Genomic DNA, 25,555 nt, shown 5'->3' with positions numbered 1-25,555 from the left:
CCACAGCGTAGGAGCGAACCAGCTCATGAATAATTTGGCAGCAGGTTGGGTCCCTCAGATTCACTGCACAGATCTCTGGCCTTGACGATAACAAAGGTACACCAGACTCTCGCTGCTGTGCATGATCACATAAGGAGGAATTTGGGATAATCCAACCTGGGTTCTGTTCCAGAATCTAGAATCATAGAATCATTTAGGTTGGAAAGGACCTTTAAGCTCATCGAGTCCAGCCGTTCGAGAAGGTACAGCATTTCATACCTTTGTACTGCACACTCACCATTTCTGTCCTTAACACCTTCTGTCACGGAGGCATGCTAAAACTAACCGAAACGAAGGACAGACTCAAACACCTTTATTGCACAAAACAACCAAAACTACACAACAGAAACCAATGAAAAACAGGGGTAAACTGAAATCAATCAACAATCCGATAACAGTTAACACATAACAGGTCCGAGGTGTCAGTCGGGCAGGGTGGTGTTACTGCACGGCCATACACACGACGATGGTGATCCACAGTGGGTGTTAAACTCACCAACACTCTGCCCCCTTTTAACTTCGGAGCCAGAGGTGACTGTACCACCACTCCAAAGAAACCGGTGGGATCATGACTGTGGTCACGGGGTGGATTGTGTCACAGGTACCCTTCACCACCACCACCATCCCCCCCCGAAGATCGGGGCTTTTAACATGGCGATCACCGGCTTTCTGCGCCTCATTTTCGCGCCGTTTGTGCCGCGCCGTGCCCGCCGGCACGTACACCCCTCGGCAGGGGGAACCGGGGGAGCAGGGCTGCTCGGTCGCCAGGCGGGGCCTGCAGCCCCTGAGGCACCTGGGCTCAGAGAAGCTTCTGGATCACGGCCAGTGATGGCCACAGCGCAGATCTGACCCAGGGCATAAACAGGGCGCCGCCGGCGGCCCCCTCGGAGCGGCCTTCTCAGACCAGTGGGTCTGGGTGCGAAACCTCTCCCCTCGGGTTGGGACGCTGCCGGAGGAAACTGCCTGGGATTGAGGGCCCTCGCCTCCTTCGGGTGAGAGATTTTCTTCTGGATGTCCTTGAGTGAGCCCTCACACCGCCCCCGCCGCGGGTGAGCGACTGCACCCTCCGGGTACCCGCGGGAGAGAGAGCGTTTCCCTCCTTAGTGAGGGAGTGCGTGCGCTTTGGGTCATCCTTGCCGTGTGTACAGCCGTGCGGTAACAGCACCCCGCCCGACTGACACCGCGAACCTGTTACGTGTTAAATGTTACTGGAGTATTGATTGATTTCGGTTTACCCCTGTTTCTCATTGGTTTCTGTTGTGTGGTTTTGGTTGTTTTGTGCAATACAGTTGTTTTGAGTTTGTCCTTCATTTTGGTTAGTTTTAGTGCGCCTCCGTGACACTTCTTTCCCTCCTGGAACTGAAGTCCTATCCATTCCCACTACCCCTCGTTATTAATATGGTCCTACAGTGATCCCGTGTACCAAGCAGGTCAAGACTAGGTTCAGCTCTCTTTAGGGCCCCACGGTATTACTTCATTCCACATGGTCAGCCCCAGTACCCCGCAAGGACAGATGCTGCTGGTTTGCTGAAGGGAAGCTCTGCAATCGCCCCAACATCCTTTGAGTCACTTTTTCAGTGTTGCTTCAGATCTCCCAGACGGACTGCAGGAAAAGCAGAGGTCTTTTACAGATAGGTGCCATGGTTGTACTCTTAAACAAAGGCTATGCCAAGAGATGGATGTGGACAGTATAGAGTGGACACCAGCAAATGTTGGATGGAAATAGTATAAAGACCAAGTTAAGCCAATGTTTTAGTTATAGTCCCTGCCAAAATGCGTATCGCTTCAAAAAAGCACACAAGCATTATGTTTTGCAGTTGCTAATTCTATTTTTGAGTTACTAATATTTCTACCTTTGCTTCTGATTTTGCCAATAAAGAAGTGTTGCAAGCACAGTAGTCCCTATCAATGATAGTCAAGAGGACTGAATATAAGGGAAACCCCAGCACTGCCAAATGCAGATGTTCTTGTAAACAACGGGGCAGTGGTTTGCTTGGATGTGCATGGAGTATGGATGTGTGGATCCTTTTGGTTTAGAGAGGAATGTGATCCTAAACAGCAGCTCACTATTGGGCAGGACTTGACCTCTGCACGAGGACTGCAGAGGAAGATCCTCGGGATGCTGGGACCACTTCTGTGTTAGAGCCCCTAACTGGTCCCAGTGCAATCCCCTCCCACACACACTTGAACTCCCACTCGTATAGCAGCTCTGCTCCAAACTGATACTCTGTGGGGGAAAGAGGAACTGAAAATGGCATAGAGGAGGAATTGAAGAAGAAAGGAAACTTGGCTTCATCCTCTACTGCTCACCATTCTACATCCATTGAAGCAGAGATACCAGGAGGCTCTGGGATAGATGGTGTGGGGCAGTAGCATATGGGGCTGGGCTCTATAATGCATCACAGATTAAGTACCCCATAGTTTTGGCACACTCAGCAGCGTATCCTTTCAGAAATGAGAGTGCCACAGAGGCCATGGTGGCAGCACATCGTGCCTTCTCTGCCAAAACAGGAGATCTGAGTAACAGGAGAGACTTTCTCGCTCTGTTTTTCTTCGCGGACCCTGTCCGAGCCAGACCCTTTGCAGTGCCATCTTCTAGCATCAGCATGGTTAAACTGGAAACATCTTTGCACACCCATATGGGAGAAGTTCGGGCTAACCTGGCATGTAATGATAGGCAATCCTGCTGCCAGTCCGCTGAGACAAGACAGAGACAGGGGCCAGGAGACAGCGTGGAGATGGGAAGTGACCAGCAGATGGTGTTCAAGAGCCCAGCTCCACAGCTGGCACAGCACCGCCAGGCCAGGCTTCAAACCTCTCCCAAAACCCAGCTCTGACCAGGACACACCCTGTGCCCCGACACATGTCACAAGAAAAGGGAGGCACTTCTGCTTGCACACCTCTTCCTTGGACGGCTCAGACGGCAAGACTGTGCTATTACTTTGATGTCTTCTTTCTATTTTTAGGAGAATTACTGCCAGGATAGTTTATGAGAACGGTAAATCACAACAGAGGACTGTCTACATGGAGAGGAGGTTTCAATATCAGCAGAGAGCATTACAAACCACCAAAAACAGAACAGCAGACAGTGACTGAAGTTGAAACTAGACAGGCTCAGATTAAAAAGAATCTGCCAATCATGAGGATAAGTATCGACTGGAACGGCTTACCAGGGGGCTGTGCAGTTCTTGTAGTTCCTCCATCGAGATTAAGTGCCTCTTTCTAGAAGATCTGCTCTATTCCAATCAGAGAAAAAGATGGGACCCTGAAGCCCCTGACCCAGCTGTGCAGCAGCTCAGGCTGGGTGGGCTAGCAATCCCTGCTGCCTTCCAAATCTTGCAACTCCCGCAGTGCCTTTGAGCTGAGAGAAACATTTACGCCACTCCCCTCACTGTCACTTCTGGGAGTGTCACCAGCTGCCGCATGGTGGTGGACAGGCAGATCTGGACCTGAAAAGGATGTCTGCAACACACCGTTGAGGAAACAGGAAATTTGAACAATGTGAGCAGAGCAAAGAACGTGTGACCCCAGTGAAATCCTCCTGCATCTGTATTTGCTGCCTGGAAAAGGGACCAAAGTATATCTCAAAACATTCAAAACCAAGAACACAAGCACTTCCCTCCTACGAGATTTCCTAGGATAAGAAATCCATATAGCAGGGATACATGGAGGGGTAGACAAGAGCCAGCCACCCACCAGGCCTCATTCTCCTTGGCAAGCAATGGTTTTCATTTGCTGTCTGCAGAAACACAGGGACAGGATTCCCCTGATACATGCACAGCAGAAAGGAACCAGAAATGAGCAGCAAAGGCAAAAGGCAGCTCAAAGCAGAGAAGGCACTGGAGCTCTTCAGCAGCAAACCATGCGCCAGAGAGCTAGCAAAGGCAAGCATATGAAATAAGAGCTGATCTATGGGGTTTACCCACCTCGTCCAGGACACCAGCACTGACAAGAGGCAGAAGGATGTGCTTTTTAGGGCGGAGCACATAAACCCAACCATTACCTGTGGCCCGTCCCCCCCTGCATCCACAGGCATTGGGTTAGGGATGTCAGAGAGAGGAGGACAACCAGTGCAGGCAGGACAGCCACCCCACAGCATCACAACCTACCCAGAGGCCACACTCCTGACCAGGGAACAGTGTTTCATCTGTGCGCTGTTAAGCACAGATTGTCTAGAAGCATGTCGGAAGAGAATGCCAATGGGTCAGACATCCTGGATGCTCCATGCTAAAAAGAGCACCAGCGATGGCCCGCATGTTGAAGCCCTGGCACTTGCTGTCTAGCTAAGCCAGCTCAGAACAGGGCAGCGTGTCCAGCAGGGAGGCGGTGGGGATGCCTCTCCCACTCCACCTCTTCTGACTTTCTGACTATTTTGTTTTTCTTTTCTTCCTCGCTCTTCGTGATCAAGTTAGCAGAAGCCCAACTCATGCTGTTCCTTTGGAAGACCATCTGGCAATGTGATCCCCTCCCGATGGTGGAAAGAAAGAAAGCCAGAAGGGGTTTTACACAGCAAAGTGAGGCAATGGGGAGTGAAAGGCCTGCACGCATCAGTCTATCCCGTGCTGCCTGACCCCCTGAGACAAGTTCAGCCTTGCTCAATAAAGGAAAATCACTTCCCATTTTCAAACTGCAGGAAATCCCCATTCCCCTTCAAAGAGGGATCCTAGGGAGGAAACATCTGTGCGCTTAAAAGCCTGAGCTCCCTGAAGATGCGTTAGCTCGCACTGCGCTCCAGCAGAGTGCAGCCCAGAGGCTGTCCTGAACACACAACCCAAGGTAAAGCAAAACAATCCCAAAACCACAAATGCAGGCCCTGATCTAACTCTGAACAGGGGGTTGGACCAGAGACCTCCAGAAGTCCCTTCCAATGCAAATTCTTCCATGATTTTATGATCCTATTTCAACAGAGCATCCAGCCTTGGAGCAAATGAAGAGTATGCCTCTAGCTGTGGGAAAGGTTTGAATTAAATGCAGTGTCGGGACACTTATCTGCTGTTGCCACTTGCTCAGAGTGACACTGCACTTCTGCTGAGACCCAACAGCGCAAAGAAAGGCTACAGAGTCCAGCTAAGCAGCCCCCCTGCAGCATCCTGCCCCGTGCTGGAGGATCACTGGGGACAGAAAGCTGGCCAAAACACGCAGCGGAAACTCCCTGCAAGAAGCAACGCAAGGACACAGCAGGGAAAAACTGCCACAACATGTACCTGCACCAGAACAGCCCTCTGTTCTGCGGGGAAAAGCTTGCTCTGTACTGACATTACTGGGCTTCTGTTTCTGTCTAACTGCAGTTTTCATAAATACCTAACTTGGCCAAGGTGTGCGTCAACCCAAGCATATGAAGCAGAAATAAGGCAGACATGGTGCCGCAAAGAAGCGGGGTCTGTGTTTGAACACAGCTGATGCTGCAAACAGGATTTGCTAGTGAGAGAAGCCCACAGAAGACCCTTGGTGGCAGAGATGCCTATACCAACATTTGTGTCCATCCCAAGTTTGGCATGAAGATCCCAGCACTGAGAAGTGCCCCCCAGACCCTCCCCAGGCTGGGCATGGGCATGCCCACACTAACATGTGCCCTGGCAAAGGGGAACGCCTGGGGCAGCTCTGAACCCCTCCGGCAATGCCCGTCGTCTGTAATACTTTGAGTCATTCTGTATTTTGTTCATTTTTATGCAATCTTTCTTGCTCAACATTTGGTTTCCATGGAGTCACATACACTGTGTGAAACAGATTTATATTTAGAAAGTGGAGCGGGTCATATGACCTGTCCTAGTTGTCATGACAACCAGCACAGCTCCCGTTCAGCTGAATCTGGTGGCACATGGCTGCTGGGGACAAGTTGCCCTTCCTGGGTGGCCCTGTGGGCACCGCTTCTGTAGCAGAAACACAGCAAGACACTGCCCCTCCAGCCCTCCCAGCCCAGCCATGGCATTCTTCTTCCTTGGGCACCATGCCTCATTTTTGGCCACCTTCTGTAACAACACCAGCCCTCTTCCTTGAAGAGAAAAAGTCCCTTAACCTGTGCCAAGTGTTAGGGCGTCTCACAGCGCTGCTTGCGCTGCCAGCCTGGAGCCGTGGGCTGAGCTATGCCCAGCACATACCCCACATGCCAGTCTAGCAGGACAGCTCTTATTTTTCCCAGTCTTAAAAATCTCCTTGCCCTAGTAAGTCTCCTCTGTGCCACACCAAAGTCTTCTTCACCCCTTTTTCCTCCTAAATAACTTCAGCATCTCCTTGCAGCAGCCGTTTCCTTGGATGCAATCTCTGCTGCCTTCCTACCAACCCGCCACAGCTGTGACCAGGAGGAGGAGGACCAGGTGGACCTTGTGCATGGGTCTCTGCTCCGGGGCCAACTCTCCTGTACCTCTGCACTCCTCTTTCCCATTTGGCTCTGAAATGCAGTGTGCATGCTTCCCACCCAGCTCTACCTTCCTTGCTGAGGGCCTGCTCTCCCAGCCAGATCCACAGCTGCCAAAATCCTCCCTACTCTCCCACCCAGGTCCCTGGCTGCGGTGCAGGCATGTGCCCAGGACTTTGCTTTAAGGTAATATCCGTGAATAGCATCGTGTTTGCAGAGAATTAGCCTTCTGGGACTGGTATATTTTTCTCTGCCAGTACTAGGGAAAAACAAACTGGTTTTGAGTGATACATGACCCAGGGAGACAGACTGGGTGATGTTTTCTGTCTCAGTGCTGTGTGAGAGACCAAAATGGGTGGGAAGAGACCCCTTCAAAACAGGAGCTGTCGAGCCAGAGGTGAAAAATCCGAGTAACTCCAGTGCACGTCAGTCCTCTCCCTTCCTTCTCCATGTGTGCCTGGTGCACAAAGCCATGTAAGGGGCCAGACTGGGAGAAGCCACAGCATTGAGCTGAAGCTGAGCCTGTCCCCTTTGGTGGGTCTCACGGGACCCGTGGCACCAGGTCTGGTCCCAATCCTGCCACAGACGATGCTCACTCCCCAGTAAAGCAGCAAGTCAGGTGCCAAAGTGCTTGGCAATAGCTATAGACTTTTTTGGCTGAGGAGAGGGAAGCTGGGCAGGTGTAAGAAGTAGGAAGGATAAGAGAGAGAGCGGGGGGGGGGGGTTAGATTCAATGTGGGGAAAGAGCATGGGAGTGGGGCCCTGATTTGGGGAGGGTGGTTAGCAAGAAAGAGAATAAAAAGCCTGTGACGGTGCCTGATCTGGCGAGTGGCAGGTGTGGCAAGAGGGTGAGAGCGGTTTGCAGAGGAGGACAGCCCGGCTGCTGGCTTTCTCACTTCTTGCTCTGCCTGAGCTCTCGGCACGCTCCCAAGCAAGTTCATCACTTTCCTATGCTCCCTTCTCAGTGTGCTCACAGCCGGTGTGAGTGCTACCCTGTGACAGTTTTTAGCACTATCTGACAAGAGCGTAGAGTCCTGGCACTGAATTAGCATCCGAGAAAGGGGAAACGAAGTACCACCCTCACAGCAGGCACTGAAGACCCTGAACAGCCAGATGGGAGAGGTGTCTGCTCTGAGTAAGAAAGCCTGTCTAGAACATGGTGACCATGGCTACACCCTGCAAGTATAATGCATATATACCCACAGGGAGCTCAAGAATCACCCCCTAGGAGAATACACTGTGTTTTTTCTTTCTGTGCTAATGGACAAAAAGTCATTTAATGGACAAATCTGTTCCATTCCCTTTGAGCAGCTCCTCCTGGCTAGTGTTACCCAGCCGAGCTATGTGTGGAGAGGTGATGGCCAGAGTGAGACTGGATGAGAAAGAAGCTGCGGGCGGTCACATCAGGCAGCAGCAAGGAGCTGGCACTGCTGGGTGGAGCTTCTCCAGCGTGGCCTGGGGGAGCCCGGTGTGCACTTGGCCAAGGAGGGGTCAACCAGGCAGACTGCTGTGATGAAGGGCTCAGCTCCACACACAAGGGAGCACAGAGGAACATTTAACAGCAGCACAGAGGGACAATGACGGGTGGGGAACCGAGATAACCTAATCCCACAAACAGAGCTCCCTGCCTGGAGCCTCCCCTGTGCATGAGAGCAATCAGCCCCATTGTCTGGGGCGAAAACCATCACAGTGAGTCAAGGGAAAGGCTCTCTAGATCATCTTACAGACTGATACTGCCTCTAGGGGTATAAGACTCGTTATGGGATGCAGGCAAAGAGCATCTTGGGGTTATACAAGACAAGGGATGATTAGGGGAAGAAACAAAGGTGGGGGAAAGGAGGAAACCACTATGGGAAAACAGAGGGGTAAGGGGATGAAAGGAGCTAGTCACGTGTAAATGGTCATCACATTTGTCTGTCCATGCCCTGAGTCTGATCACTGCAGTCCATCCTGTGTTCTTATTAGCATCCATTTCTAACTATTTTCCTGGGCAAGGGCCTCTCTATTCAGTATGCATGTGCATGCATGGAGATTTAATTAGTGCCAGCAACTGGAGAGGGGACCAGAAGACATAGGGGCCAGTGTGTTTGCAGTGCCAGCAACTGGAGACACTGGAGTACTGGTGTATCCTGTGGGTGCATATCGAACTGGACTAGCCAGGTATCAAAACAGCTATAAGATACTGGAGAGACCAGAGGGTCTTTGAGCTGCTACTGGAGAGACCAGGAGATCCAAGCCCACTACTGTAGGGACCGTAAGTTCTGGTTGTTGGCTGAGGCCCATTTGCTTATGCATGTCTGTGTGTGTCAGGTGAAAGGCTCCATGGCTCAGCTGCCAGGTAGGTGGGGTATCTACATCCAGTTACTGGAAGGATCTTCAGCGTATGTCTGTGCATGTGCTGGTGTGTGCAAGGAGATCTGCGAACCAGCAAATGGAGTGGGGCTGCGGTCTCAGGCGCTGCATGACCAGGTGCCAGCAACTGGGGAGACCAGGATCCAGGGCCAGCTCCTGGACAGACTGTCTGAAGCCAGTTACTGGAGGGCTCCACATTGTATGTATGTATGCATTCCCCACTAACAGACCTTTGTCCTTTTTCAGCCAGAAAGGGGAAAAGGATGAGGCTGTTGGTGCCACTTGAGAGAGTGCTGAGTGTTTCTGTCTGTGTTGAACTGTGCAGGGAACCATGCATGTGGGTTCGTGTTGTATGCCTACTGGGAATACACGCTTAGCCTCACTGCTGTCTGGACCTGGGGATATGGAGCTGTGGCAGCCTTGCCTCTAGTGGGCTACCTGACTCAGCAGCCCCTACCACAGTGCACATGCACTTCCCAGCCCTTGGTATTCGTCTTTCCAGGTCCTGATGTGGAGGACAGGTAGCTGAGGTGGAATAATCCCAGTCCAAAACAAAGCTAAGCAATGATGAAGAGAGGTACTTCACATGTGCCTGTCCCCTGTTATAGCCCTGGGGGAATGGGGAGCATTGCAGCATATCTCTGTGTTCATGCCTTCGTGCAGAAGCTCATCTCTGCAGCACCAGTTTTAAGAAAAACCTTCACATGCTATGTCTGCCTAAACTCTAAGGCACAGGGTACTGAAGAGAAAAGAGGCAGATCTCGGCATCAACATGTGGCCTTGGAGACCCTCATGGGAAGTCAGCATATGTACCATGCAGAAGTTAAAAGGCAAGTGCAAGAATGTCAGGAAGGACTGGGCTGGTACCTCTCGCCTGTTCCCAAGCACGGCTGTGTCCAACTGCCTCCCTCAAACACAGAGCAATCCCTCCCTGCAGTCTGTTTTCCTGTAGCAGTCAAGGAGCGCCTCAGAAATATCTGTAGTCCTTTTTCTTCTTCCCAAAGAGAAATAAAGAAGTTAGCACTCTCCCATTCCTCATTTTCCTTTCAGCACCATTGTTTCTTGCTGTTCAGAGAGTTAACATTTTAACTAGCAGAGCCGATATGGGCTGTGGAGGTCTGGGAATGGTTCATCTGCCAGTATACAGCCAGTTTGGGTCACCAACAAGCAGCGCACTGAGTGCTCTGCCCTGCTGCCTTTCTGTTATTAGGAAATGAAGCCATGGTGTCTTCCTCCCATGATGTCTCGAAATAACAGGATGTGGCCAGCTGGGACAAAGCTGATTTCTCAAAAGATCCAGAGCTGATCGTAGCACGGTTTCATGTTTCTATACCCAAGCTCCGCATGCTGCCACATACGTTCAGCTCACTAGGATATGACAAAGTCTGACATGAGCTACTTGAGTCACAGCCCCATCCCCTCACTAGGAATTGAGACCCGGAGCTCTGCCACAGGCTCTCCTGGATCCTAAGACTTCCCCAGCTAGGAGCTGTCACACTATGGCTTGGTAGGGTGACAACGGGCAGGAGAAGGTAAAAGTCGGGGGATGAGGCAGCACCAGCACTCCGAGAGCTCTGGGCTGGATGTGCGCTCTGCCAGGGCAGCCCGGGCGGGGGCAGGAGCCCTCCTCGCCTTGCCCTGCTCAGGAGGGATGTGTCGCCCCATCTCTGACATCATCATCTGGTACAAGGCAGAGCACCAGGGCCAAGCGCTCTGAAGGGCTTTGTTGTCCTGGGCAGCCAGGGACAACAGGGCTATTGTTGAGCAAACCTTGTACTGTAAGAGTCACCCCCATATGCCAGAGAGTCACAAGGCCAGGTCAGGCCAGCTGCAGCATTACTGCTTGCCTCCAGTTTGAAATGACACACTGCAGGGACAGATCCCCCTCTGACTGACTGCAGAGCGTGGCACACTAGCAAGACGGCCAGAGGCCCAAGAGGCAGCCAGGGAGCCAGGGGCATGCTGCTTGCTCCAGGTGCTCTGTACTGGAAAGGTGACTGGAAGCAATTAAAAAAGAAGCTTCCCACAGCCACCTAAATTCACGGTCTGACCCATCTCCCTTGGCGGCTGCATGGAAAAGAGGGGCAGAGAAGTCACCCCCAGCAGGCTTGAGGGCAGGCAAGAGCTGGGCAGCACGGCTCTCTTCTGCGCTCCTAGGGCCCTTCGAGTGCAGCTGATCTTGGAGAAATGAAACATCTGGGAATAATGCCAAATGTTTTTACATGGGGCCTCCAGCCCATACACTGCAGGAAAGCTCAGCCTGGCTAAGCGCTCTCTGCTATACGCGCTGACACAACGCGCTCTTACTAGCCTGGGACGAAGCCCCAAGCCTATCCATGTTCACCTGCACACGGGAACGTGTCCCCTCTCTCCGGCCAGGGCCAAAAAGCACTGATGGCTTCATGGGATTAGATGCAGTGTCAGGGTTGGATATTTCACAAGGCGTTGCAGCGAGCTGCAAAATGCATGCACAAAAAACTGGAAGGGAGCCCTAAGCCACTCTGGTTTCATGGGGATGTGCCATACCCCCTCCTGCCATGACCGTCCCCAAACAATGCCACAGGGTTTTATCTGAAGACAAATGTGAAGAAGTAACTGCTTACATAGGGAAAAACTTGAACAGAAACCTAGCAGAAATAAGAAGAGGTGGTAAAGAAACCTGTGCCTTGCCAACCGTGCAGCTCTTCCAGGTCCGCTCTTGATCTCGTCCACAGACTTTCTGTGTTGCACCACACTTTTCATCACCCTCCTGGCCCCTCGAACAAAATCCCTCTCGGCCGTTTGCTGACCCCTCTACCAGCCCTGCCACACCTGGCGGCCTGGCACCCCGTCTGCCTCCAGTGTGCTCCGCGGCTCCCAGGAATTACAAGCATCTTCCAGCAGCGTCCTCTGACCCAGAGCACAGCAGCCAGGTAAACAAACCCCAGTGCCAGCCACGGCAGCAATGCAATGAAAGACCTGGCCCCAGCAGCAAAATACTCCCACTTCAAGCTGGATTGCAGGCGTCCAGCATTTTACCTGGGGACAACGTGAATGCGGTGCCATCGCAGGAGCTATTAGTGACAGACTTACTTGCTTTTGTGGTTTACACAGAACTGGGACTCTTTTCCACTCCAGCAATGCACAAGGTGCAAAAAGAAGAAGTTATGAGTAAAAGTAAAATAATGAAAAATATACAAATCGCTATGAAAGAAAATTCTTCTCCCAAGGGTACGATGTACCTATGCAAGGTACCTTCATAGACATACGCTGCTTAGAAGGGGGCTGTGCCAGCGCACGCCTCTATTTGCTTCATTTCTCATGCATCACTATGTGGTTTTTTAACAAGCACAATTCCACTGCTGTGTTCTGCAGTCTCCCAGACACAATAAAATCACTTCATAACAGCTAATAATTAGTGTCTGTTCTTTTAGGAAGGGAGGGATTCTCCCTTAAATTATATAGACTGTCTCCCACGTGCACACACAAGCATGCGCAGCAAAGCTAAGGCATGGCAACATCCACCTCTGCTGCAGTCATCTGCCAAAAATGGTTATTTACAAAAATACTTTGGAGCAAGTAAGTAACATATTTGTGAGTTAGAAAAGCAAGTAAAAGCATCATAGAAGAGCTTCTGGTCAAACCTCCATTGCTGGTGTATTCTCCCCAAGAAAAGGATATTCTGAGATTGTCCAAAGAATAATTCAGGTTAGCTGTATGTACTTATCTTTAATTACTTTTTTAAAAACTTTAAATATCCTCTCTCTTTTAGGAAGAATGTTGGGACCAGATCCCCGAGAACCTTGTGTTAATGATCTGCATTTCTAATAAGATATTTTTATTATAAATATTATCTCAACATCTATGCAATTAAAACAAAATTGGAATAGTTAATTCAGATTCTGTTCCTGACCCCAGGCCTTAAGCAAAGCTATTAAGGCTTTGGCATATTGCAGCTATGTTTTCCTGCACTTTAAAATGAAATTTGCTCCCCCCTGTTGCTGTGGTAGGTCAGGATCCCCAAATAAAGCTCCTAGCTACTTCTGCAGGCAGCCTGGATGGGGACTTTTTATTTACAACTGTCCTCAGTTTTTCTTGAATGGTGTTTCCCTGCAGAGAAAATCTGTTATGCAGCCCCAACCTGATATTCCCTGAATTAAATGGCCCTCCACGACCAAAACTTTGGGAACTTCAGATGCAGAGAAAACAATGAAATGGCCAAGATACAAAGTGCTGCCAGATGCACATTCCTGCGCCCTCCCTCGTAATCTCTCTCAGGCGCGGGGAATGTAACTGTTGTTGCCTGTAACGCTGCAGTAAAGCACGCTCAGACAGACAGATGATATTTAGTTTTTATTTTTGCTGCTGCTACAATTCTTAATAAACGAGCAAACAAAAAAAAAGCAAGGGAAGAAGGCCATTCCCACAACTTGCCAAGGCCCAGTGAGGCTGCCGGAGCCCCAGCCGGAGCCTCCGCACAGAGCCGTGGCTCACCCTGGACCCCTGCCTGCCTGCTGCTGTGGCCAGACAGACGGACAGGCAGCCACTGTCAGAGCACGGGTGGGCTCTGGCCCGGGAGCGGGGCTGGTGTGACGGCAAGCGGGAGGCCGTGTGCCCATCCCTGCTGGGGGGACCAGGTGGCGAGGGGAGGACTGGGGGCTTTAGGGCTCTACGGTGCGGTGCAAAACACTTGCTCCCCCCTTGCAGCTGGGACGTGGGTCTGCTGCCGGGCTCAGTGGGCACGTCCTGCAGGGAGGGCCCTGCTGACACCAGCGCTTGCTGCATTTGCAGCATTTTTCCAGGGGTCCTTTCTCTAAAAATGCAAAGTGTGGGACTGCCTTTGTACCCCGACAGAGGACTAAGATGTCACTAAAGCAAAATTCTCCTTCTCCGCCAGGCTCAACAACTGGAGGTTGCTCAGGCAGGACGTGCTGAGCATGACCACAAGCTACCTGGCTGCCTTGACCCCCTCCCACAGGAAGGTCTGGACGAGTGTGGCAGAGTTGCCTGCTGGCACCAGAGTATGCTACATTCATTTACAAGCTTCTTCCCATTACTGGAATGGAAAAAAGTGCAAATATGACATACAGGTAATGCAGCACCATCAGCTGCTTCTGAAGATGACCCTTGGTGGGCAGAGCAGCACAGGATCTCCACACTGTGCGAGAGCCACGTGCTCTCCTCTCCCTCCTGCAGTTCCTGCTGCTCCTGGGAAGGACCAAGCTGGTTTGCATTGATCCTGGCAGCACGACATGCTCTCTGTAGCTGCCGTCCCCTCTCTGGCACCCCTGCACAGAGGCTCTTGCCTTTCTGATTTGGAGGAGGACACCCACAGAGGACACCCGTGTCTCCCACATGCCACCTACCCAGGCCTGTAAAGTAAGCCGTCATTTCAACAGACTGGGCAGTCCTTGGTAATGTGGATGCCTCTTACCTCTGACATACCACAGCTGATGTTTACTTTCATGTTTACTTTCTAATTAGTGGCATACCTTTGAGCATTTGAAAAACTTCAATTTCTTGTCCTCGGAGCTACTGCTCCCGGCCCTCTGCACGCTACAGGGAGCTCAGATCTCATTTGCCCAGTTTATCTCTTTTTAATGAAACTCCATAGTACAAGCATTTCATCTGAGAAGAATAATATCCAGGTCACCACATTTGTGCAGCGAAATTCATTTAGTCCTGGGATGGCCCATATACAAGAATAACATTTAAGCCAGCACACTGCAGAGAGTGGGAAGGACTGCAGAGAAAAGGGATGACGAAGGCAGACCTCAAGAAAAGTGCCGGGAAACAGCACAGCCGAGCAGGTCCAGGACAGGGAGACTCATCGGTCGGAGGCGATCAGCTGCAGCTGGGACAGACACATGCAGCAAAGTGGAGCAGGCAGAAACACAGACAGGAAATATCGAGATGATATTCAGCTTGGAAAAAATGCAAGTACAAGAAAACAGCCCAAAAAAGAGTCAGTGGGAGGGAAATCCCTGGCAACAGTTAGTGATGATTTTTAATTCGCCCCACCCAGTAACTGGTCATCCTCAGAAGACCACAGCGGAGTGCCACTGGGCCACCTCCCCCCCACTCTCCTTGCCCCGTCACTCCCTTGCCCCACTAATGCTGGTTTAGAGGAAAGGAATAAACTGCCCATTTAAAAACTGCCACGTTTCCCTTCTAGACTCTCCATTCTCTTTGGACTTTACCAGACTTCAAGCCCCCAGTCGGATGTCTATGTGGATGGGTTTTTGCTTCACATCAGATTTGTTTATGCAGCAAAAAGCATGGAGGAAATTCTTAGAAAAAAGGCCAGTGTTAAAGCATGGTTATGCCTTATGGTTATGGTTAAAATGTGGTCAACCCAACCAACTTGGGTGACATGCATAGGAAATTTAGAAGTTTTGCTAGGAGGTGGTGGTTGCTGCTGGCAGGACTTTCATGGGCCCTGGGAACAGCAGGCCAGGTTATAAACTCCAGTGTTGCCACATCGCCAGAGGTTCCCTTTCTTCCTCAAGCCTAGCTATTCTGTTGGTGAACTGCTAGTCAGTGACACGCAGCGCTGATGAAATATATGACTACGCTATAACCCTTCGACACGAGATGGGACACAGAAGTACAGAATTCAGCACTGAACTCAGCCCCAAATATCATTATTTCTGTGCAATTCACAACTTTTGCAGTTCCAAGAGAAGAAAGCTTCAGCCTGAGCATGCTACCTACAGAATGAGCAAGCACAGAAATTGCCTATTGCCACAACAACAAAGTTTAAATACAATTTTGGCTTTGAGTTACTGCAACTATACAAAGGGAGCCAGAGGCACCAAGCTTGTGTGACTTAATTGCCACTATAGATAAAGCTCATTGCAGAGCTGAGAACTGAATGTGCTCATTTAGAGGAAGGCTGGCCTCCTAATCCCTGGGACTATCCCGCAATGAGGATGCATTTCCAACATGGTCCAGACACAGTGACCTGCCGCTTACTCAAGATTCATCACCAAGCCACGCCGTCTCTCAAAGCAGATACAGAAAATCTATCTGCTTGGTTATTCTACATCCAGCAAGTTAATCTTGTTTATGAAATTCAGCATTTCAATATACATCTTCCTCTTACATCCACTGGATATAATTACCTCTTACTGCTGCAGTGAATTTTAATAATTATAACATGGAAACATCAGAAGTCATTGGGACTGGGAACCTTTTGTGCCTGGTGCCATGCGGGTAAGGAAAGGAACCTTTTAGATTGCTTTTAAATGAAAAATAAGCTGCCAGTTACTCTTATGACAAGTACAGAAGTGTAGGCGCAAAAGTAGATAAAATCAGCAGAAAAGCATTAACAGTAACAGGAAATGTTCTATAAATGCAGTAGTATTAAGAGGAAGACCAAGTAAAGGAACCAGTTGTGGCTCCGCAGAGGAGAGCTACCCCTGGATGATCGTGTTCAGTATCTTCAAGAAAAAGTCATCTGTTAATAAAAAAGTCATCCATGATCAAGTGGCTGTCACAGTTAATACTAGCAACAAAGGGTTAAGATCTCAGTCTTCAATAGGAAAGGAATAAGTTGGAGAACACTGAGATTGATTAATTCATCCTAAGACTTTTAAAGAACTAGCTCATAAATCTCAGAGCTATCGCTAATCATCTCTGAGAATTCAGGGAAAATCAGGGAGGGAGAGTTCTGGCAACACAGAAAAGGCAAAACATAGTGCCTAGCTTGGAGAAATGGGAAAAGAAGGAGACGGAGTCATGGAACAGCCAGTTGAACTCCAGTTCCTAGAAAAATAATTGAATAAATTATTTAACAATTTTTAAGGCCCCTGAGAAGACAACAAGGATATAATTAAAAGCCTACACCATTTTGTCATGGGTAGAACTGTTGAAGCAATCTGATCACCCGCATGCGATTGAACCCTAGCCCCAAGGTGGAAGAGGAGCCGTAGAGGTGTCAGCAGTGGTACGCTCTCCTAGAGAGACAAACATTGGACTGGGAAGGAAGACAAGAGAGCAGCGTCGGAGACACGGACCTGGAAAGACCTCATCTGGAACTATGTGTCAAGTTTTGAGCTTCAGTCTTTAAGATATGAACAAACTGGCTAGTCCAGAAGAGAATAAAAACCAGAGACCTAGAAAAAATTACCTGAAAGGAAAAGAGGAAAAATTGTTTAATACAGAGCAGGCACAAGTGAGAGGGGAGTGTCTCAGATAAGTCACAAAGCTGCTGAAAAGAGAAAAAGGATGGTTTTCTTTTCCCATCCAAAGGCGGGATGAAAATGGATTTAAATTGCAGGAAGGAAGGTTCAGGATGGAGGTGATATCGAAGCCATGGTATAGCTTGGACTTCCTTAAGAAAAAAACAGAAACTGTTTGTAAGAAATGATGTAGGTATTATCGAGCCTTTCTTGGAGCAGAGGAGTGAGCCTATGACTATAGTATGAGATATGCATGTATTCCCTGGGCAGTTTTTTTTGAAGATCACACTATGCTGATGTTTCCTGAGGTGGCTTGGAATAGATGCACTTGATATGAAAATATTATGTAAAGTATGACATCATGTATTAAAAAGAAAACAAAATCTAATACAAGAAAATGCTACTTAGAAAAGGTCAACACTTGGAGCTGAAAGTTAAGAAGAATTGGGGTGGGGACTATGAAATCTTTCTGACGGCATTCACAATGCAGTCTTTAGTAACATAATCATAAATCATTTTCTTCCACGGGCCTCTGATGCTTGAGTTATGTGATTACTGAGAAACTGCTTAACTCTACCTCATTTCTGTCCTCTGGTGGGAAATTTATTACAAAAGTAATGGGCTCAGCTGTAAGAGCAACAATTTAGACTGACAGCAATTGGGAATAAGGCCCTGGGGACCACTGTGATGCAGGTTTTACCTCTCCTTTATCCTGATATTTAAAAACAAATACGAGTCATTTAACTACCACCAGCCAAACCAGTAACATCTCCCTGCAGACACCCAAACCAGGCCATTTTCAAAGTGGTGCAGAAGGCCTAGGTTCAGTTTTATTCATCGATCGCTTCTCAGATCAGCCATGTTCCCCTTGCATTCAGACAATTCTCCATCCATGAGCCAAATGCAAGAGACTTTTCCAACCCAGTCTGAATCACGAAGCCAGACAAGCTTCTGGACTGATCCAGCAGGCCATTAAAAATGTCAGTAAAAAATGAATGTGCTTGAATGACAGAGACACAAGGTCATTGTTTTTGAAAAGACCTGGTAGAAACTCAGACGGAGGTTGATGTGATCGCAGATCCAAGCCTGTGCTGTGCTATTGAAAGGATTCTGGAGATCAGTGACCTTGGATTTGTACAAAGTAGCTTGGGCAGAGTGGTCTCTGCCAAAGCCCTTAGGCACTGCAGCACACACATGCTTGCAACATCTGAGGGTTTCTGCAAGAGGCTGAAATACCGAGCTGCCTGTTTCCCCTCCAGCCCAGCACCCCAGCGACAGCACCATCCTGCAGCCCTGCGCGCTCACATCACCCTGCCCTTCTCAGCGTGTGGCACTGCCTCTGGTCTCATGTATAATCACCTGGACATCATTACCTCAAAGAGGCACAAAGAAATAATTCCTAGACTATAAACCCTCTCCACATGAACCGCTGCGAACTTTTGCACGTGAACCACAGTAGTATTTTCAGCTGAGGTATTCTGAAGCCTGGGTCTGAAAAAAAACAACCTAGACAAAGCAAGAAAGTTCTGATGAGTCTGCCAATTACATCCCAGTGCTTTAGATGGGATTTTTAAGGCCATGGGATTTTTACTTCATGTGTGTTGGTGAAAAAGGTAGAATTCTATTTTTAATCTAGACTTGATGTAAAAATAAAGGATCAGAAATTTCCTGGTAACAAGCTGCTACCCTGTGGACAGCAGAAAAAACAGAGGAGTATTGCAGCACAACTTTTGGTACAGCTAATCCAGGAGTCATGGAAACACCCTCTTGAAAATACCCCAAACCCCAAGCTCCTGAGAGGTAACCTCTGTCAGGAGCTTGCCCTGCTCAGGGCACCTCACTGTACCACTTCCCTCCTGAAACTTCCCGCAAAGTCCACAGGCCAACCACGCCGTGACATCTGGGGGGCTGCACCCAGCTGCCCGAAGACTTGTGTGGCTCAGAGAGACACAGGCGGGAAAAGAAAGCATTTAGGTTCTAGGAAAATTGTTTTCATTCAAACTCAAGAACCACTTTCTGGCTTGTAAAAACCGTACTTGCACCTTCTTGTTCTATTGCAACAGCCCTGTTCAGGGAGGAAGGAATCGGGAGCTCTAACGCAGCCTTGCATTTGCAGGCAGGTCCCACCTCCGCCTGGACACCAAACACCAGCCTTGGCCTCACGCCTAGGAAAGAAGCAGGACGACGCAGAACAGATGCTGAATTCAAACTACAGATTGATAACAACACCCCCAGGCTCCTGCTCTCTGAGTTAGCAATAGGAAGAACAGTTTGGCAAGACACGAAAACTACATTTCGGTGTAGCTCCTCATGGAGCTGTTTTGAGCGCAAAGACACCAATATGCAGAGCTGGTCAATGCTCCTGCCTCCGTTCAGCACTGCGTACTTCACCTGGGCGAACGCACGTGCCCACAGCCAAGAAAGTCAGGCTGGTGCTCTCTGATCACCGGGCAGAGACAGAAGACCCAGCTCCTTCAGTCTAGACGTCTGAAAAAGCATCGGGAGAGTTTGACCTCAGAAGTACCTCTTCCTCAGTTGTCTATAAAGGAATCTGAGTGACTGTTTTGTCTCTCTGAAATAAAGATGAACTTGTTCTTCACTGTCTGCATGTTGAATTGAGCAGTTTCTGCTCCAGGACTGCTCGCCTGTCCACATTGGACCATCACAACAGGAATAATCCTTGAAGCTTATGAGAAACCTGCCGTCCCCCTGGACTCCCCGTGCTTGCTCTCCTGCCTGCTGACTGCCCGTGGGCAGCCTCCCCGGGGGCAGGAGGACGTTCGCTGCACAGCCTGGCAGCTCACGTGCTCCCCGAGGAACAGAGAAGTACGCGCTTGACTCCACACAGAGGAAACCGAAGCCACGGCTCCCACTTCCTGCGCTGAAGCTGCTTGCCTGCACCCGAGGCTGGTGGTTAACGGCCTCCTCTCCCCGCAGCTTTTAACAAGCCAGTGGACATCAAACACATACAGCCCTCCTGCACGGCCCCACGTCAGGCACTGCAGCTGCCAGGAGAAGCCCTCGCTCACACCACCCCCAGGACTTGGCCTTTCCCACTGGTGAGCTTTGGGCAGCTCCTGCCGCATAAATCAACACTCAGTCCCCTTTGGAGAAACCAGCGTGTCTCGCATCGTCTGTACAGAAGGGCTGGATGCCTGCCTCAGACGGCGGAGACAGCCTGCTTGAGCAGCACACCTACATGTTAGTGACCAGGTGGAGGTCTGGCTCTGGTGCCGTCTGTAACACCTTGCGATCTGTATGCTCAAACTGCTTCACCCACCACCACCCCAGTCCCAGAGAGGCAAGGGACATGTTCAGCATCCTTGGAAACCCGGCTGCTGCAACCATAGGGTAAAATACCAGGAGAGGCATTGAGCTGCCTCACAGCAGGGTCCCGCTCCCGTCCCTACTCTCGACATTCCCTTTGAACAGGCTCTGGTGCTCAGTGGCCCTGCAAGCTCACCCAGCAGAGAAGTCACCCCAGGATAACAGCGAGTCGCCTGGTGCTGAGAGCTGGACGGGTTCGTGGAGGGAGGTTCAACAGGGTCATCACGGGACTGCTGCTGAATCCCTATGAGCGTAAAGAGGCAGGGGAGGTCTGAAGGGGAGGCCAGACCAGGTCAGCTCTCCACCCTTGCCATAGGTCCTCACCTGTCATAGCTTAAACATCCTTCACATTGCTCTAAATATTGCTGTGCCCATCACTGAACTGAAACAGCAAAAGCTTACGGACAACCTGGGATCAGCAGGATCTGTATGCATGTGACATCTGTATACGTGCCACCTTCCTGTGCAGCCCCCATAGGCAAGTGTCCATCTCCCCCACCTGCACTGGTGCTTCAGAGGGCGTCCATAGTGTAGTGCTGCTCCTGCCACAGCAGCTCTGTGTTGTCCGTCCCAAGTTCCTGTAATTGACTGGATTAAGGGAGAAAAGTTGGTCTGATTACAGAAGGAATTTCCCTGCTGAATCCTGCACAGCTGCAGGATCTCACCATGCGAAGAAAAACAAAACCTGCTTTATTTGAGGGAAATCTGGGAGGTTATCCTGGTTTTGGCCTGACTCTAGTAGTCATCTTGCACACTTAAACATATTGAATCTGTGTCTAATTAATCATACGCTACTACACCATGGCAACACACTTAATATTATTGTTCTTCAGAATTATATTGTTTAAAAATATCGAGAACTGCAACTTCGCTGTAACTCGTGGTTGTTGTTCCTCAAACCATGCTCCTAAGAGAGGGAATCTCTGGAGCTGAAAGCCGTTTTCTCAGCATGCTCTGAGCAAAAATAATGAATGTGACATTTCATGATCTCCACTGAAAGAGAAAAGTCTTTAGACAGGAAACAGGGCTGAGATCAAAATTAGTGTTACAGGAACAGCTTTCAGATCTGGCTTGCTCTTTTCTGGGGTGATATATTTAACTCCTTCAACTGAAGAAATTGCCTTCCTACTGCTAGAGCTTAAGCCTAGCAGACAGGAGAAAATGAGCCAACACTGAAGAATGTATAAATTTATATATTTTATTCATTTATAAATAAATTTCTTACCTTGACAATAAAATGTGGAAGCTGTCAAGGAAGACGACATCATAGGTAAAGGAAAAAGCTTACGACAGAGGAAAAAATTGTGTCCTGCATTGTAATGATCAGTGATTCAATTCTACTCCTTGGAAATACTCTGGTAAGGCAACTGAGGCAGTTACACATTACATGACAGAAAGAGACAATTGCTGCTCACCGCAGAGTAGAATAAGACATCTTAGGTGTACAGGCTCTATCAGAGAACAAGCTGTAACCTTATTTGTTAAAATAAAAGTATTTTTAAGGATTTTAGCTGCACTGCATTCCAAGCCGTTAGAAGCTGGAGGACATCTGCCCTTCAAACTGCATGCCACCTGAACAAAGAGACAGTGACAAACCATGACCTAAAACCATTTGCTACGTGCTGTCCCTGGCGGGCAGAACCACTCGTGACAGTTGTCTGTTGCATCCGAGCCAAATAGTCCTGACAATGCTAGTGCTGCATTTCTCCACAGGGGTACAGGTGTGCACCCTCAAGTCAAAACAAGCAATTAAGAACCCACAAGGCCTCCATCACACAGAGCAAGGCAAAGGTTATTAGTCAGCATCGTGGTTATTTTCAAAAAAAGGACTAATGATTCGGATTGATTTTGATCCTTCCATAGGTGGTGCGTGTCAGAGAGGATGAAGGTGCATGGCAGGTAAAGCATGAATCCTCTGAGATGAGAAAAAACCAGCAGAAGACTGCATGAGGCTCTCACTTGGTGGTGAAGGGGAAACATCCCATCCCAGCAGAGGGAGGGAAAGGCCTGAGCACAGCAATTCAAATCAACCTCCCCACAATGCTTCCCTCCCATGGGGAGGGGAAAAGCGGCTTTCAAGCTCTCTTCCCTCTAACCACTGGCAAACATTGGATCCTCCAGCACTGAAAGCAAAAGCAAATTCCGTACCACGGAAATGAATGTTGAGATTCATTTGCTCCAGAGGCTGGAGGACAGGGGCTGGAAAGAGGCTGGAGTTCCTGAGCTGGTCTTCACCGCCTGCCAGGGCACATGCCCTGACCCCAGCGGTGGCATCCGAGCTCAGGAGCAGCCTTGCCCCCAGAAGGCAGCAGGGCAGGGAAGGGAGGAGGGGGCTCAGCGGTGTGGCTCTAAAAGCGTTGCATAAACCAGGGACACACACACACATACACAGAGCACTAATCAGTGCTAACACAGGGACTACGGGCATTCCTGCTTGCGTATTTCTGATCCTAGAGTCACAAAAGAGCCATTTCTAGAGATCCACGTCTTGTCCAGCAAAAAGCCACTCCATTCAGTGCAGCCAGCTTCATTCCCAGTGTTACAAAAATCACCGTCTTTCAGCTGTAAGTGCAGGGTCCCAGAGCTGCTGCTTTGCACGAGACCCAATGCATGGCACCCAGCTGGCCCTCTCTGATCGGCCCTGCTTGTCAGCACCAGCACCTCCCCCCATCCTGCCGAGACGCTGAAAGACATAAGAACAAGCTTGTGCATAGTCAACTCAGAGGAAGGGATGAGACCCATTGTCTGCAGGGACTCTCAGACTAATGCAAAGTCCACTGAGGTCAACTGAGAGAAAAACAGTGAAGCAGAAGAGCCTTTCCCAAGAAGAGCTCTGTGCAGTTGAGGCTGCAGGAGCAGTGGGCTTCTGCCTGCACTAGCCTGGCTCTCCGTGCAACCCATCTGCAGGCAAACCAGCAGCCTGCTGCCCCAGCAGTGCCAAGATGTGGGCAGCTTCCTGTGTGACATCCATGCAAATGATACAATGAGGTGATCTGTGTATCTGAAATTATCTGCGCTTGGTTGCAAACTAGCAGCCTCGCAGCCCAGAAGACATGGGTAGAGCAACTCTTGGCCTGGAGAAGGGAGCCTAGAGAACACTGTGCCACTGGGTGACAGTCATGAGGGAGGTGGCAGTCCCCATACTCCCCAGGTCAGACTGGAGTGCTCCTCCCTTGGACACACAGAAGGAATAGTGCATGCATGCAAGCCTATAAGGCTGTGATATAAAGAACTTGCTGGGCATCACTGGGTGGAGCTCTGTGATCAAATTCTCCAACCTACTCAAGTAAAAAATGCAGCCGGAGTTGTAGCATTCAGTGTCTCTGGTTCACAGTGAGGGCAGCAGCCCTCAGCTTCTTTCCCCTTTCATGTGCTGCTTGGGGCTGGTGGTCTTTATCTGTGGGTTCCCTGTCCATGGGGCTCCAACGTGGCCAGAAGACCTCCTGTCCTGCTCCAGCAGAGAGTCCCACCTCTGAGATGTGGCAGGTCCCACCTCAAAACCAACAAGATGCCAGAGCAGGGGATCATTAATCAGAGATACACTGGAAGATGCCCTGTTCTGTCTTGCCGGCTACAGCGATGAGGCAGGCAGCATCCTGCTTGGTGCACACTGGGCAGCACAGAGCATCGGCCACAGTGATCACAATATGCTGGGAACAGTGATTTGCACCACCTCTCCTCCATGCCACTTCCAGCACAGCCGGCAAGATGCACATCAGAAGAATTTGCCATGGCCCCATCCCTGAGCTGCATTAGAGCCCAGGATCATGTCTCTAGCCAGCACCGAGGGAAAGCTTTGTCCCTCACCAAAGATCCATATTCAGACTTGGTAAATTGTGCTGGCCGAGAGCGGAGGAGGGAGCAGGAGTGAGGGAGTCCAGCAAACCCTGGGGCAGTGCAGCTGAGACAGGAGCTGGGCACAGGGGCTCACTGACTCAGTTTCGTTTCAAAATTATTTTCCAAAAGGGACCCATAGATAATTTAAACATGGTTTCTTTTTGGAAATACCTGAAGTTCTGTTCTTCATCCCATAACGGACTGAGCTTCAATTCCAGTCTTCATTTGGTGCCAGTTATCACTGTTAATCAGCAGTTCACAGCGCAATGAGACAAGTCAGAGGCTCTCCTCTAAATCTTGCTATTGAGAGTGATTACTTGGCCTTGGGTAATGAATTAGTCCTATTATACAGCAGCTGGCACAGGAGAAGCAAATCTGCTGCTCAGGCAGCTCACTACATGGGCAGGGCTGGAACTGCTCAGCCATGTGCTACACACACAGCCCGCAGCAGGATTTTTAAACTGAATTCTGCAGACAGTACACACATTTCTCCAGGACAAAATACACTGCATTCGTCAATCCAGTTTCTGGGTATTCCTTTCTGAGTTAAGCATTTGCCCACCCCTTGGAAATATAATTCCTCTTCTGTGCAATTTCTGCATGGCACTTTGCCATATCAGTATCAAATTCAAACTGCATTAATTCTTCATTCTCTGCCACCCCTTGCAAACTCTGTCACTCCAAATCTCCATTTTTCTCCTCCAAACTCCTCCATACTAATTATTCCTTCTCCCCCACTACCAAAAACTTGCCAGCTCTTGATGCTGCCTCTTCTACGACAAAGCCTCACTTCTGCAGCAATTGAAACTGCTCTTGTCATGCACCAGCTTGTCACTGTAGGTCTAGCTTTGTGGCTTTGTGGCACACGGGTCAAGGAAGAGCCCGTGGGCACACAGCAACTGCAGCGTTTTAATTTGGAAATATGAATGAATAAGTATGGAAATATGAATGAATAAGTAAATTGGAAAGGATCAGGAAGATAGAGCAGATCCAGTCAGCCAATTTAAAAGAACATTCTGGAAGTGCTTATAGATTACCAGAGGGAAAAAAGCAGAATGACAGAATACACTTAACAGCAATGTTATAGCCATGATAGCATAAGGATGTGTGCTAGGTACTCTTGGGAGTGCTGATATCTTCTGTTAGACCAACTATCATAAGCATGCATAAACTCCTTTCTGTGAAGACTTTCAAAGGAAAAGATGCAGTCAAGGAGTGAGAAAACTACTGTGCAAAATAAAAAATTAATAAGCCAGAGAGCAAGGAGCAGAAACAAGAAGAGTTAGTCTTCTTAAACTCAAAAGTCAACCACAAAGGCCTGATGATGCCGCTCGCTCCTCAAGCTATTCAAGAAAAGGAGAGTCAGAAGTGTGTTGTAAATATGTGCAAGTTATACATAATTTTTTACATGAGGCAAAAGCCTAAAGAGCTTCAGTAAGTCTTCAATGAACAGGTAACATCACAGCAAACAAACTACACTAGT

The 25,555-nt window shown here is 49.4% G+C and overlaps 1 protein-coding gene across 3 annotated transcripts in view; it reads right to left on the bottom strand.

The window, feature by feature from the left end:
- Positions 1-25,555, bottom strand: part of GAS7 (growth arrest specific 7) — a 107,708-nt gene that overhangs the window by 70,830 nt on the left and 11,323 nt on the right. Inside the window, exon 1 of one of the 3 annotated variants that reach the window (XM_082326925.1) lies at positions 3,210-3,355. The exons of the other annotated variants lie outside the window; for them this stretch is intronic. Coding sequence (XP_082183051.1) covers positions 3,210-3,242 — 33 coding nt within the window. The 5' untranslated portion in view covers positions 3,243-3,355. Of the gene's footprint in view, positions 1-3,209; positions 3,356-25,555 lie in introns of those variants that run through there. 3 annotated transcript variants of the gene reach the window in all.

The sequence above is a fragment of the Platalea leucorodia genome (assembly GCF_965183815.1).
Source record: "Platalea leucorodia genome assembly, chromosome: 14".
Lineage (NCBI taxonomy): Eukaryota > Metazoa > Chordata > Aves > Pelecaniformes > Threskiornithidae > Platalea > Platalea leucorodia.
The sequence above is the reverse complement of the archived record's forward strand: the minus strand, read 5'-3'. Positions and strand labels throughout refer to the sequence as shown.